Source organism: Gallinula chloropus (assembly GCF_964237585.1).
Source record: "Gallinula chloropus genome assembly, chromosome: 2".
Classification (NCBI taxonomy): Eukaryota; Metazoa; Chordata; class Aves; order Gruiformes; family Rallidae; genus Gallinula; species Gallinula chloropus.
Window position 1 is genome coordinate 21,183,461 of NC_140086.1, and position 16,199 is coordinate 21,199,659.

General features: G+C 40.5%; 1 protein-coding gene across 2 annotated transcripts in view; it reads right to left on the minus strand.

The window, feature by feature from the left end:
- Positions 1 to 6,817: 6,817 nt before the first annotated feature.
- The window catches only part of ZFPM2 (zinc finger protein, FOG family member 2), a gene marked incomplete at both ends in the record, with an annotated part of 311,742 nt that continues 302,360 nt past the window's right edge, over positions 6,818 to 16,199 (minus strand). For both annotated transcript variants that reach the window (XM_084280125.1, XM_084280126.1), the window contains 3 exons: positions 6,818 to 9,309; positions 12,037 to 12,261; positions 15,846 to 16,052. In XM_084280125.1, coding sequence (XP_084136251.1) covers positions 6,818 to 9,309; positions 12,037 to 12,261; positions 15,846 to 16,052 — 2,924 coding nt within the window. The remainder of the gene's footprint in view (positions 9,310 to 12,036; positions 12,262 to 15,845; positions 16,053 to 16,199) is intronic.

The following is a 16,199-nucleotide window of genomic DNA, read 5'->3' on the forward strand; positions in this document are numbered from 1 at the left end:
CTTCTTACTTGCTCTTCTGTTAAAAGACATCATTTGAGGGGGTTCCTTTTCTGCTCTACTTTGAAAACTTGCGGCAGTAAACCAACATGTTCTTTTCCCTTTGCATACTTACCCTAATACAGAAACTTCAATCACAGGCTGAGACGGCTTCTCTCTAAAACAATTTTGTTCCTTGATCAGTCTTTGAACCTACAGGTCTTTTATTAGATTCCATAAACGTATCTCTTGGGGGTAGTTTCATCAGAATTAGCACAAGATCAAAAATGTCAAAGCATCAAAGTGGCAGTCTGTTCTCCCTCAAGCCAGACACCAACATAATCAGCCCACTGGTATTTCCCCATAGCCCCCTAAGACCCAAGTGGCAAGGGGTTTAGCGAGGCTTCCTCAAAAATGGGAACGCAAATAAATTGAAGGTGAATGCTCCCAAGTGACTGAATAAACCAGCCATGCAGGGACGTTATTTCAGTGCTAAACAGACGTGAAGCTGTATTACCATTTCACATCTCCATTTACTGCCCTTGAGGCTCAGGCTGCAAATGGGACTGGGAGCATCAGGGCTGCTTTTGGCACTGCATCAGCTGAGATCGGCAGTTTCTGCAGGCTGCTCTGTATCACAGAATCACAGAATCACAGAATCGTAGGGGTTGGAAGGGGCCTCGAGAGATCATTGGGTCCAACCTCCCTGCCAAATCAAGCTCCCTAGGACAGATCACACAAGTAGGTGTCCAGATGGGTCTTGAATATCTCCAGAGAAGGAGACTCCACAACCCCCTGGGCAGCCTGTCCAGAAGCTCTGTCACCCTCACTGTGAAAAAGTTCTTCTGCACATTGGTGCAGAACTTACTATGCTCCAACTTGAAGCCATTGCCCCTTGTCCTGCAGAATTTTCTCTTCTTATCAGTAAGTAAGGAAATTATTAGTGAATGTGAATAACTGAGCAGAAGACTGTTCTGATAACAGATGGGTTTTCACAACAGTAGCTGTGCTGATAGTCCTGAGAAGTAGTTGCATGTAGATATGTGGCATCATATGAGCCTGGTTTTACAGTTTCAGTAAGAATACCTAAAACTGGTAAAGTTGAGATGAAAACTATTTATGAAGGTGTTTCCCACTACATCCAGTTCTACTCAATACTTACGTCTTTCCTCATTCAATACAAAGTTTGAAAGGAACAACTGGTTTTCATTGTCTTATGCACTCACAGGGCAGAACTGGGTGGTATGTGAGCTGTTGTTTTGTATTATTAATGGCACTGTGAAAGGTTCCTGTCAGAATGAGTTGTTTCTGGGAGTTGTTGAACAGTGCAGGATGGGTGCTGCTTGCTCCCATGCAGCCCCGGGGTTGTGCTAGCAGCAGCTGCATCTCGCCACCGTGCCAGTGGGATTCACTGTATTCTCCCATGCACCAGCTAAGGTGGCTTCTTGTACCTGTCTCACCCTGAGATGGGCACTGTGATTTAAGATGGATTAAAGCGAACAAAAAAACCAACCCCACAACAGAGAACACAAGAAGATAATTACCAAACCAAGCTGGCTGGTGGAAAATATAAGCACATGGGCAATTGAGTTGGTGGGCAGGAGCAAATACCTTGGCCTAGGACCTGTGAGAAGCAGCTGGCAGCAGAAAGGGCACAGAAGAATTTTGCCAGGAGCACATTTAAATTTGGAAATGAAGCAATGTATCATCACCCTCTATGTGCCAAAATGTACCAGTTACCTACGCAATGAGGATTAAAGGGTCTGGCTGTTACTACTGCAATGAATTTGCATCACTTCATTCAGCTACCTGATCTAACTTCTTGATCTAGTTTAGGTTCTTTCCCTCTTTTGGACATGCTCATCTCTCTATATGTTTTACATAGCATAGATGTGTGTCTGTGTATCTAGTAAGGAAAACACATATTTAGAAGCTGAAACCATCAGAATTCCTGTTCAACCAGGCACAAAAGCTCTTCTCTCACACTTCCAGTCACAATTCATTAATCTTATGTCTCCGTACTATGAGGAAGCTAAACATGTGAGTGCAGGTTTCCTGCCCACCCTCTGCCCCATGATCTGTCTCACTCCACACACAAGTGCCACCAGGATTATTTTGGTTCCTTCTGCTGTGGCTGTAAGTGGTCTCAGAGGGGTCTGGATCCAAAGCGCCATCAGTCACCTGCAGGGAAGACTTCAGACAAGATGACCAGACGTGGCCGCAGCTGACACCGTTACTTGACAATAGGTCACATAGATCTGCTCTGTGTGCCATCTGTCCTGACAGTTCATGGCAGCACTGTGACCCGACTGCGAAGATGGCCTGGGAGGTGGGAAGAGTTGTGGCTCTCTTCCTCTGTGGAAAAGGAGAACACCAGCAGGTAGAATCTTTGTACCGGCATTATTCAGCATTTGGGAGTGATCTTCCAAGGATTTTGTGCCAGTATTTTACTCTCTCTCAACAGGCCTTCTGGGATGCGCAGTGTTTTTGTAGTGCTGATATCTTGTAACTGCTGCCTTCTGCAGCCACCAGTGTACCCATACTGCACGCTCCTGATTAACAAAATGCTGATTTCCTTCTTCCTTATCTTCTTTGCCCCTCAGTGAGATTATCCCCACCCTGCTCCCAATCCATCTTCCCTTGTACTCACCACAGAATTTCCTTTAAGCCAGGTTTTCCAGGCAGTTCGAAGTGCCACCTGAGCTCCACCTCTTTAGAGTGGATTCTGGTTCAGAAAAAAGAATTAGTCCACCTCACCTTAATGAAGGTTCTAGCTTTAATTTAATTTTTGAATTTCTACATCAGGTATTTTTATTGTTTTTTATTTTTTTCCCTTCTGCATTCCATGGTGTTACAGCATTTATTGTACGAGGGAGAAATCACCTGATACATCTGCTTTGATCATGTTTGGGTTGCAACTATTACACTTCTGTGGACAGTGGCAGAGAATGAATGTGATCAGTTATTTGACAGAAAGGAGGCTGGGAAAGTTAGCAGCATGGATTCATAGCAAGTATCAATGATGTAGCTTTATGAATATTTGTAGCAATAAGAAAATGTCAGCAGAACCCTAACATTATTACAATTACTTCAAGACAAACAGATACTCATAGCCATACCCTTTACTACTTGAGTTAAGCAGCTCCACCTGACTTATGGCAACAATGAAAAAAAATCACGACAGATGTGTGAAAATTGGGATATGCATTGGGATTCACAACAGCCATTCAAAGTCTGGATTTTAGAACACAAATAAATGAGCTAGACAGGAGATGTGGCCACAACATTAGTTCTGAGCACTGTGTGTGTTTGGGATGTTTTCTGAGTAAGGAAATCTTTCTTAGACAGCCAAAAATTCAAACGCAAAACCTGCCAGGCAATCAGTACACAAGCAGTCAGGACAGAATCAGCTCTTCTAAATATTAGGTAAGCTTTCATGTGGAGCAATTTTATTTCCTGTATCATAAACCCAGGAAATATTTTAATGCCTTTTGTTGTGCTATTCATCTCGGCTCGATAGCCCCAAAGATTTATTCACTGACTCCAGCTGACAGGGATTAGCAGATCCAAGCCATTTCACCGAGGTGCTCTGTCTCCTGCTAAGTTCCAGGTGTCAAAGACTCACTAAGGATGGACTCTCTTTGCATAGGTGATTTGATAAATATTTAATAAACCTACAAAAAGGCAAAAACAGAACCAGGGAAGAGTCTGTCCTCAAGAGGAGTTTTTAGCCACAGGCAGATTACCTGCTCCATTATCACCTTGGACAAATGCATAGATATAACTAGAATACAAACAATCACTTGGTCAGAAAACAGGTTTTAATAGTTTATTCCTGTAAACAATACTTATGACTTAAGCACAGATGTGCTTAAAGCCCCCAGATGGGATTAGGCCAATGTTGTGCAAAGTGGTTTAAGAGACAGGAGAGAGATTTCTGGCTGGCCAAAATGTTTATGTTCTTATTTCAAATGAGGAAATGCAAAAATGGGTGCAATAAATAAAGTAAAAACAATGGAAAATAGCATGTAAAGTTACGGGAACACATGGTTCCTAAGCCCAGCTGTTTGAGTGGCTATCTTTATTAAATGCTTTCTGTTTTTTAACAAATTTGGAAGAAATTAAATGTCAGCAATCTATATTTGCTACCCACAAAGCTAGCATGAAGTTTTACTTTCAGAGCGTGAAAACACCAAGGTTATGCCGTCATGTGTCAGAGTTGTGAGCTGCTCTAGTGAAGGGAGTAAAATACGTAAAATGTGTAGAAACTTGATTAACTCTGTACGCAAACATGAACAGGTTGCACTTGTTTTGAACCTGTAAAAAACGGGACCAAACAGGTGTTTTATAAAGAGTAAACACTACCAGGTATATTCTGTTGTGTGAATGCAGCTGGACTTGCCAGTGGGAAGAATGTAATGCAGCATGCTAGGCTTTAATTTACCTCTGCAACCTATCAGGCCCCCTCAGCAGTTCCAGATCAGAGATGTTTTGTAATGAGGCTTTTCCCTTTCGGCACCACTTTTCAACCAGGTACTCCCTTTAACTCTGGTATTATTCTTTACTTTCTCACAGTCCAAACACATGCCTAGAGCCCAGCAACTGTAAGGTACGCTATCTGTGGCTTTCTGACCCACTTCACCTAAAAGTAGATCTTTTAGAATTATCTTATTTCAATCCAGATTTAATCACAAATTTTGAATGATGGATAATCTTCAAAATAACATCTGCCACCAATAAGGTCAAAATGTACCATCTACCTTAAATATTGTGGAGTCTTAGATGTATTGATGCAGTATTTTTAAGTAAACGCTTAATTGATAATCGTGAATGATTTCTCTGTTTTATGTTCCCTGTGTTTGTAACACTTTTCCTCCAATGCCTTTGCTATAGGACCAATTTTGACCCTACTGAAATTAATTTCTACACCTGTTGTCTTTACCGAGAGTGAGAACTAGCACAATTTTAAGAACTTTTGTTCTGTATTTAAAGCCCAGCTAACCACCAGAGTTGATAATAATAGTTTTTGAAGTGTTTATTATTTTTGTGATTGGATCACATGTACCTTTTCACCTACACCTACATATGGAATAAAAAAAGTTTCAAAGTACAGAGGGACCGGGTTGTTGAAAGTCAGTGGTGCTGCGTACTCTTACCCAGACCCCATTGGGCCTCTCAGCTGAAATACCATCCTTTTCTGTCATTGATTCTGCACAGTTTCTTTGGCTGCTTTAGTAACTAAATTAAATACAACTGTTTATGTGATGATGTAGGTCGTGGTTTTGCTTCAAGTTTGTAGGATGAAAAATGCCTCAGTAGGTCACTTTTATAGTACCAGCTTTTTATGTGTACAGGAGACTGGACACTGAAGGATATTAACTGTGTTTGTTCAAAGTTTAATGTGATGTAAACTATTGAATAGTATCTCTGTATTGAATTTAAATGAGTGCTACTGTTTTTTCAGGTAAGACCACGGAGCACACAGAGAATCCTACCAGAGCTGTTACGAAGCAGATGGTTTGACTGATTTTGACACAGGGATGTACTGTCAGGGAAGAATGTCTTCCTTAGCTCAAATAAAGGGAACAGCCTCCCTGGTTTCAGACCTTCATGTTTCAAGTTTTAGTTCTCAAGGTTGTTCTAGACTCTGTTGTATTAGTGATCTGTCAGCAAGGACTCCCTCAAAGAGGCGGGCAGCATCCTCTGTACTTGCTTTCTCTTTGAATGCTTTGCTTCTGTGGAAGAGAGGGCAGTGTTAACCTGCTCCTAAGAGCTTCTTTACAGTTTGTGAGCTCTAAATCCTCCTTGAAAAACAAAATAAAACAAATTTAAAGAAATTACTGCCAAACATTTCCAATGATCTGGAATTTTATTCCATCCATATACATGCATAGTAACAACATTTGTTGAGAAATTATTTCTATCAGAAGTAGAACATTATCTTTGTGATCACCAGTTGCAGTATTGCTACTCTTATATTTAAATATATCTTATATATGAATTAGATTCATAATTGCAGCATTGAGTTTAGGGTTTTGTTTTAGACTGTGCCTTTCAAAAGATAAAACTGATTGATATGACCTCATTACTTACAATACTGCTTCCAGTAATTTTGTTCATTCTTTATAAAGTATTGCATTTAACAGCAAAGGTTTAAAAATTGAGACAGAGATGCATCAGCGAAAGAAAATACAAGTACTATACAAGAAAAAAAATGCCATCTTCATTTAACGTACGTTTCAGATTAAGAAAGTGGACAGAAACATACTGCTACATACAAATGCAAAGCCTAATGACTAAGGTACTGTATCTGCTAAAATATAACGTGCAAACTGAGCCCAATTGTTCAAAAAATTGAAATTTTAAGGCGAACTTTACAGCATAGTTGAAACTTCTTTGCAAGTTATATTTTAGCATATACATATATCCGCAACAGCATATAAGAAAAAAAATCAGGATACACAAGTGCTTTTGAAGCTATTTCTAAAATGCTTTTCTGTATTGTTTGTGACTATTTTCTTTAAAACCTACTATACAGTGCAAACCATATGTGCTACACAATAACTATACAATAACATTACAAATGACTTTAATATAAAGTTTTTAAATAAAAAATAACATAACTACAGCTATGAATACTGCTGGTAAAATAAATTAATATTTTTGAAAATGGCACCAATAATACACTTTACTAATGGACTGTAATGAAATTACACCTTTAAGTCGTCAACTCAGCAATAGTGAAATCTCCTGATTGTCCAGATGTAATTCAAACAGCTTTCTTTAGACTGTATGGAACAATATGCTAAACACAGGTACCAAAGGTGACCAACCAATCGTTTCATTTGACATGTTCTGCTGCATGTGACGAGCAATAAAACTTCTTATGAGTTATAAAGTTTGAAAGATTGTTGAACTGGATGTCACACAGTCGGCAATACTTCCCACTGGTTGGGGCCTGGGTAGAACCATTCACGCCTTTAGCTATACTAGACAACTGTTCCTCTGCTGTAGGAATTGCTGGAGAGACGTTTTCATTTGCAGTTAAGGGATTCTCAGAGATCCAAGAAGGAGACTTGTGCCCATCTTCATGCGGAGGATTCTGGGCAATGTTCTCTTGCTGTGGGTTTGTGGCAGGTCTTTCCTCCTGTTTTAGTCCCCCATTAACTATTACCATGCCTCGGTTTTTTGGCAATAGTGGGAGAGACTCTTTCTTCTGCACAGCACATCCATTCGAAGGTGCCTGGCCTTTAGGAGATTCACTTTCTGTATTTGTGCTTTGATCTAAATCAGTGTTATGAATGACGAGAGAACCAGAAATGTAATCACTTGGCTTTATTCCATAATATGGAGAAAGCTGATCTGCTCCTTTAGCTTTCTTTATTGCTCCAGGGTAAAGGCATTGTGGAAGAAACAAATGTTTGTTTTCTTCTTTTGTAGCAATAAGCTGGGCTGCTTCACTAAAGACTTTTAGTCCTTGAAGTGTTGCTAAGTGTGTGGAAAATAAGTTTCCATTAGGAGAGGGCTGTTTCGAGTTTCCGTTTTTCTCACATTTGATTATGCTTCTTTCATAACTGACATCTGGGCTGTTTCTTTCACTTTCTGGGTTTTGAAACACTTTACTGTCGAGCTGTCCCAGGTCGTTACGCTGATGGGCAGTGACAGGGCAAAAATTCTGCTTGTGAGCCAGGTAGTTCTCCACCTTGTTAAAACTGATCTTGCATACTGTGCACTCATGGTAGTCCAGCAGCCTTTTGGGAGAAGTGGATGTCCTCTCTGATGGTGGTAAGCATTTTTTACTGAGATCTATTGGCACATCCATCTCCAGGCAAGACACGGTGGAGTGGGGAGTATCACACTTTGAGACTGGAACACACTTGTTAATAGACAGTGATGTTTCCAGATGCTTTGAGACTATTCCTGGAAAGATATCACAACGTGGATGGTAACATTCACCAAGGCCTTCTGTTGACTCTTGAGTAGATGTACAAGGATTGCCAAGATTACCCACTTCTAGGAATCGCTGTTGAACTAGTGGTGGCCTTTGCTCTTGCTCTGGTAGGCACATCTCATACATCTTCCTTCGCTTCCGGGTACGCATTGTTCTCTGCATGGCAGGCACTTTGTTGGAAGCAGACCTCTTCAGTGGGGGATCGTGGCGAGTGGCACAGTAATACTGCTTGTGGACCATATATGTTTCATGTCTGCTGAAAGTAATATTGCAAGCTTCACACGTGGTCTTGTTAGGATCACTCTCCCCTTCTACTAAAGGAGCATTGGGGTTCTTCACATCAGAAGGTTTCCCATTTATCTTCTCATCGCCGTTGCTTGCAGTTGACAACTTCTTAGATTGTGCTGTAAAGTCTTTTTCATGACTTTTATTGTTTGGCCCAATCAAATCTAAAACATTGGAAGAGTTTATGCAAGATGTCTGCAGAAGTTGATTCTCCGGATCTGATGTGTGAGGAGCTGCATTCAGTATGTTTATAGAGCTTTGACCGTTACTGGGGCTTACAGCTTCTGGCATTTTTTCTGGAACACTGGAAAAATCTGGTGACTTTGCCATCTGCTGCCATCGGCTGCTGCAGTAATGCTTTTTGTGTACCAAGTAGTTGTCCAAATTATTGAATGTTATGTTACACTCAAAACAGGTAGCCCCTTTGGGCATCAAAGGACTGTAAATTACAGGAGGATAATTGCTACTTCCATGCCTCAGTCTTCGATGGACCAGTTCAGACATTTTGGCTAGTATCTCTGAAGCCTGAGGAACCACAGTGATGTCCTGGGGGAAAGCAAACTGGGAAAGAAAAGGTCCCATTGGGAAAGACGGACCAATAGTAGGTTGAACTGGTGATGAAGCAAGCCTTGGACTGGATGGTTCAGATTTTATTTTAGTGTATGAGAAACTCTGCTTATTTGTTGCAGGCTGTGTTTCTGGTCTCTGGTTTGGAAGGAAAAGTGGAGCCTTTTTTTCACATTTATCAAGCTCTGTATCAGAACTTGCATCTTTAGTCTGCATGGTCTTTTGGCTCTGGGGAACATCATTTCTGCTCAACAGGTCCGTTGCTGGCTGTAAACCTTCTTCACTTCTATTTGGAGAGTGTTCAATGTCACTTTCTCTCTGAATCTTGTTGCCAGAGACATGTAACTCTTGATGCTGCAGTAGCTCCCTCTGAGTTTGGAAGCCAAAATGGCAGTGATTGCATCTAAAGGCAGCTTGAGTAAGATGCGAGAACAGGTGCTGATGAAAGTTAATCACTGAGTCAGCAGTGTAAGTACAAACTGTGCATTTCAGACTAGCACCGGGCGGGAGAAACTCTTCCATTTTCACTCCTTTAGGAAAGACAAGTAAAACACAAAATAAAGTGACCATTTTGTCCTTCATGTATATTGGAAAACCAGTTGCACAGAATCATAAGCAGAGTAAGAACAACTAATTTTCTTCTGATGGGGTGGCATTAGTCAGCCTGAAAATACTTGAATTGGTTCAGAAATGTCTTTCCTTAAACTGCTGGAGGATATTCTCAGCCTCCTGCTCTGCTTTGGAGAGCCTTGGTATGTGCATGCATTTAGCAGAGATGAAGGGAAATAAAGAACAAGGGAAAGGATAAAAATAGACTAGACTTATTCTAAATGGAAAGGTCTTAGAAGTTAGAGTTTTAACTAAAGGAGACATAATGTTCCCCATAAACAGTTACTGAAAATTCTGAATGCACAGAAAGCACATCAAGGTCAAGAGACTCAAAGTTATGATGCAGCTTGAGGTAAAGTCCTCAATCTCAGAGTTCCCGAAAGCCACAGAGGGAGCAAAAGTAGCATTTTGAGCATTTCTGATGCTCAGCTCTCTGCCTGCATGAGTTGGCTGTAGTCTGGGAACAGGATATAGATCTATCCTCATCAGAAATGAATGGTGAGCTGCATTTGTTGTAAAGGGAGATGCCATCTGACATTCACTGCTGGAAAAAAAAAACAACCTACCCCATGTTTCATGAAAACTGAAAGTGCCTAAAAAGAGACAAGACCAAATTTCTTTACTGCAATGAGATTCTGATTATCCGTTAGACAATCAAAACTAAAAAAATATATATTTGTAGGGATGATCTTCAGAATCTATAATGGATATTTCTTCTGTCTACACACACACATCCATACCATGCCTTGGTCAGGTAAACTAGGTTTGTGGCAGTTGGACAATATAAAGCTGTGAGAATATTGTGACTTGGTCTTTGGGAAATCATTCTGCTGTTTATGGAGGTCTTCACTTCTCCCCTAGCATCAATGACTCCCACATTTGAATTGGAACTAGTCTTGACCTAAGAGGCCAGAAGGGTCCTGAGGAAACACACAGCACTTAAAGCAGCACTTGTTCCCCATCAGACACCAAAGATTGTTAGGATCTGAAAAAGAGCAAGACTGATTGATCTGACTGGTTTATGACTAAAAAGAAGGGGAAGGCCTTACTTTTAGCCTCTGATCTAAGAAAAAATAAAGATTCTGACTGGAACTTCAGCAGGTTCTCAGACCTGTCTTTCAAGCATCTTCACACAGATGCTTATTTATTGACTGCAAGAAGTCAGTCCCTTGCAGCTTATGGCTGAAAACACCCTTGACATCTAGGCCAAGGGCATGTCACTAAATGCAAAGAGTTGAAGTGACCCTTTTACACAAGGGCTACGATTTCAGAATTCTCCTCTGCTTGGGGAGAAATGAATTTGTTATCTTCCAACAGTACCAGGTTTTAATTATTAGGCTGTAAGACATGCTGAGCTGCATTCACCCGCTCTTGTTGAAGCTGTTCCCACTGTTCCGCTGGTTCACTGAACAGTGAAATATTGGCTAGGCAAGAGACAGAAAATGGCAATAGCCTGATATTCAAAGATCTGGAAGCACAAAAAGATCTGACCTCTAAATGAATGGCTAACTGTTGTCTGTGTTGTTTTCGTAAGGAATTTTCTCACTCAGCACTCTTCTAGTCCCGTTCTGGGAGGTACCAAACTCCTCCAAAGCAATACAATGCCTTCTAGATTTGTAATGGTTGCCTAAGTATCCAAGGGAGACTGTTCACTCCACCAAGTGCGCAGAATAGACACCTACTCCCCCAGGAGTTTATACGCTGCAGCCAAATAAAGCTCTCCTGTGTGAATAAAGCAAACTGGTGTTCTTTAGACTCTATTCATTTAACAGGAGGACCAGGAACTCCTGCAGGGCCCTTACCTCTTTCCAGACACAGCTCTGTACACAAGGGAGCCAACACACCCATAACTTGACACTGTAGTCTTTCTTATTTGTAGGTTTTCTCTACTAGTGAAAACCCCAATGCAGAATGTTCTGTAAACTTGTAACCTGTGTCTCTAGCCCTCATTCAAAACAAAGGACCTTTAGGGAGGGAGATAAGATTCCATATGAGTTCCAGATTTTTAATCTCAGGGGGTTGTTTTTTTTATATATCTAGCATTATAATTTCCATATATCTAATATTACAATTTTAACAACCTGGGCAACGAACATACTATTCCTGTTTTATATTTTTAAGGCGGGAAAAGAATCTTTGAAACAAAACGTTTTTATGAAACAGGAGTGCTAGGAAAAGCACACAGGATTCTGGACCTTGGTCCTGCCTACAGGCCTATTCAAGGAACCCAAGATCTTATTTCAGAAGGAGTTGCTCTCTGATGGTGTGTATTTCCCTGTTGAGCATCAGAGCAGGGTAGGTAGATGGGTGGTGGATAGAAATCTGGAGTAATTGATTGACTCTCAGAGACCAGGCAGCAGCAGTCTAACTCACCTGGATTCCTAAGCATACCTTCACCAGTAAAGAAACGCTGTCTGTCTATGTATATGCACACATGAGAGAGGGACTGGATGTAGAGGAGGATTAGTAGATAAATGGTTGCCTGGGAAAGGTTCTTGGTCAGGTCAGAAACCGGTGACATTTTGGTAGTATCTACACCCAACACTTGTGTGTGTTTGGAGAGACATTGATCCACAGAATGTCTATAGCAAGTAATTCTTTAAATAGCTAAATCTAGAAGATGACACGGGAAAAGACATGGTACTTACCACTGTGAGAACTGAGGTGCATTTCCAGAGCTCTTGCGTTAGAAAAACTTTTGGTGCACTGCGGAAAGGGGCAGACGCTGGATATCTGCTGAGCACTGTCTTCATTCTCCTCTGACAGCTGAGGCCCCTCTCTTTGCCTCCCACTGCAGTAATACATGAGATGGGCCTGCAGGTTCCGCTCACTTCGATACCAAATGCCACAGGATTTGCAGGGGAATATGTCCTCTACAAGTGAATATAACCAGGTGCAGGTTAGCCGTGGTGCACTCAGTGACAGCCAATTAACACAGCTGGATTAATTCCCCTCACTTTCCCATTGAACAGATGCTTATTTAATAAAATATTAAAACAGAGCTGGGGGGTTATTAAAATGTCACTTTCAGGTGAGAGACTGAACATGGTAGATAGTTGTTTCTTTCAGAGGGAAATTTTAAAAATAGTTAAAATAAAAATACAGCTGGATGGTTTGGGCATGTAATTATTTTTAAAAATAAATTAATTTTTCATTTGAATATGCAGTGCTAATTCAAGAAGTAAGCTGTATCTCCAATGTGTCACTGCTCAACAGGTGACATCTTTCAACTGTGTTTCTTTTTTTTCCTGGGTGCACAGGTCTTTGCAGTATCGGGCCTTAGAAATTCTGAGTGCTAATTGCAGTTCATTCTGAGGGATGCATGTTTTCAGAGTGCTTATGCAGGTATTATTGGAAAGTCCTGTTCCTCTGATATCCAGGAGGCCAGACTAGATTATGTTTCCTTAAGACCCAACAGTGTTGAATGTAATATTACACTAAGCAGCATGTTTATTTCCTGTGTTCCTGTTGTTATTAATATTAGAAGCTAAAATTCCTAAAGTACTTCTGTCCTCTTGTTTTTGTTGAATTGTTGCTCTTCCACTTTTCACTATGCAAAAGAGATATTTACTAAGAATAATGTAATTTTTCATTATCTTCTATCCCCTCTCTGAGGGGAGGACAATGCAGAGGATGCACAGAGTGCTTCCCAGCAGCAGAGGGAGTACATATTTTGATCATGTACTGAAGGCTATGTACTTTACTCATGTAAATAATAAGTACCATGCATTTACACAAAGTAGACAGATATTTGGTTGTTAATATCTTGTCAGAAGGCTACCTCCAGAGTACATCTAGTGTATCTGCCTCAGAAGGATTCTGAAAGCTGAACTTGTCATCCTATCAGTAAGAACAAGGAAGATTTAATAATGTAGTGTAGGTTAAATCTACACTAGTAAATAACAGTGACAAGGTCCAGACTAGAGCACTGGAACTTCTTGTTTATATTGATAAATCATGAGAATGGTCCCTTCCACATGTTTGGATTAAGTCAGTTAACACCTCCCCCCGTGATCATTCCCTGTAACTGGTTTGGACACTTGTTGCCTGTTTTTGAGAAAGGATGAAATTATGAGTGTTGCCATTCTGTGCCAACTGACCTCAGGATCAGAGAATGGGCAACTGCAGTCATGAACATCAAAACAGACTGCAAAAAAATGGGAGTGATTTAATTAACTTGGTCTCGAAGAATGGCTGGTTACTTTGAAAATATGGCATGTGTAGCTGATGATGTAACTCATTATCATTCATGACAATTTATGTTTAATTTCAAATACTATGTGTATAGGACAACTGCTCTGTTCCAATTCATTTGGGTGAACGGAGTTGAAGACTACAACCTGTTGAAATGGATGAGATTTTTATTTGTTAAATATCTACAGAGGCAGCCACAATTTGCATTGCTTAGTTTGCTTCTCTGACTGCATTGCAAATGCTGGTCTATTTTTCTGCTCCTGAATTTGCATAAAATATTTTCATCGCTACCAATTTCTATTTTTCCATTTGCCACTGAATAATTGTGCATGAGTTTAACACACAGACATTTAATGGTGCAGTTAGTACTCCGGTATATATTACTATTAAAACATTACTGATACAGCTTGCACCATTTGAAGTGTCCATCTCACGTGAAAGCTGACATTTCAGCATTTTGTTTTGGCCTCACATGATTTTAAAAAGTTGAACCGTTGAGGTTTCTGTAGAAGAGAAAGTCCAAAAGTAGTAATAGGAAATTCTCATATTGGCAACATGTCCTGTTTGAATTAATTTGATTACACTCAGTCACAGAATTGAACTTTCTGATTATCTTAATGAATTTGACTTCCAGCCATCTTTATTTCCTATGGGCTAGATGGCCTGGACAGTCTGTAGCTCCAGTTATGCATGGTGAATATGGGAATCCTATTACGTGCCATGCAGAGGAAATGCATTTGAGCAGTTTTGTACAGTGAGATGATGGAATTCTAGGGAGAACAGTCTACAGGGATGGGATCTGAAACTGTTAGTCCCCTAAAGTGATGCATAATACTTAAAGGCCACTTGAAGGTAATGTTTTAATTCTTTAAAAGCAATTTGTTTCAATGGGAAGTTGCCAAATATTTCAATGGATCAATTCAGGAGATGAAAAATTCAAGTTCAAGCTGAATGAGCCAAAGGTGATATTCTAATTCTGTTTTTTCAGATAGAAAATGTTAGGAAACACTGAAAACAAAAACCCAAACCCACCCTGCAACACTTTATTTTTCTAGAAACTAATTTTAGCAAAAACATGGCTAAGAAATATCTTACTACAAATCTAGAGGTGCATTCAGTGTATTACTGGTCTAGCATCCAGCTCAAGACTTTACTGAAGAAACTGAATTTCACCAGCTCAACAATGAAATGTGCAAAGAGGCCTATCTAGCCAGAGCCAGAGTCAGAATGGGGGTGGAAAGTTCTGCACAGTGAGACTTGCTACTTCAGCAGCCTTCTGGAATTAAAAGTACACAGGTTACTCAAAGCTGTTGCTAAATATGTATAGGAAGAGGTGATGCGCTGTAAACTTAGAGATCTCTTTGCAGCAGAAGTAGCATTGCTGAGTGAAAAGGGCAGTTCTGGTAGCAAAGGTGTTTCCAGAAATTTGATGCTGTAGAAATATTACAGTTTTTTCTAAAGCCCAGTGTTGGCCTTGGGTAGATCTGAAGAAAAAAAATCACCTTTGGCTGATTGTAACAGCTAATATATTTGAAAAGTACTTAAGGAGGAGGATGAGGAATTAGGGCTCTATAAAGGTTAAAATAAACAGTAATAAGTTAAACAAATGAAATTTAATTCAAGTTGAATTGTCCCAGTTCAGGAACTGACTTAGCACATTCTCATGTTCCTTCTCTCTAAGGACAGCACTTAATTACATGCTGTATTTTGTCCATGATAGGGTCTATTCAAGTCCAGAGGACTTAAAATCATCCTTGGGGACCCACACTGAGTGAAGATGCTACAACAAACCAGGGCTGCTATAAGGCATGATCTCCACTGCATTTTGAAAGAGCCACTGAAGAGATGTGTTCTTTTTTTTCCACCGAGCATCACCAGAAACTGAAGCTGTAAGCAACAAGCTTACCTGAGCAGTAGAGGCTGGACTTTGTGAACTAACATGTCTATCTTATAGACTTTTTTTTTAGCAGTTTCTGATCACACTGCCTCTAGGAGCAGATCACAGAACCTCCACACAAGGGGGGGTCAGATACCCTGGGTGACGCTCTTGCAGAGCCCAGCCACCAAACCGCTCTTCCTCCTTTATGTCTGCAAGTTCATCTGTGATGATGGGGGGAACAAAAGCAGGCTTCGAGCTGTGAGGTTTAAATCGTGTGGTTTCTGTGGTCTTGAATTCACTATCGCTGCATTAGCTCTTCATATGCGCCTTAAAGTACTGCTGTTTTTAAAAAAAACACGCCAGAGAATAGTATTCATCACTTACTGTTCACAATAGCCGTAGGCAAAATAGATGCCATTGCAGCTTGTTGAGGGAGCAGTTGTATTGAGTCCAGCAGGCGTGCGGGATACATCCCTTCTGTGAGAGTCATCTGACTAGCAGCTTGCAGCCTTGAGTCAAAATCTACAACAAAGGCAATCAGCTCTTCCCCCTCTGAGATGGCCTTGGTCGTGGTACACCAAAGCTGCCCTCCTACAGGAAACATGAAAGCAGAAAGATTTAATTGATGATATCAGATTCCAGAACTTAAAGCATCAGTGCAGTATCTTCACACTCTTTTTCTAAATTTCAACGGATTGTTCAAGGTAAAGAGGCAAATATTTTTTACTTTTACTGTCT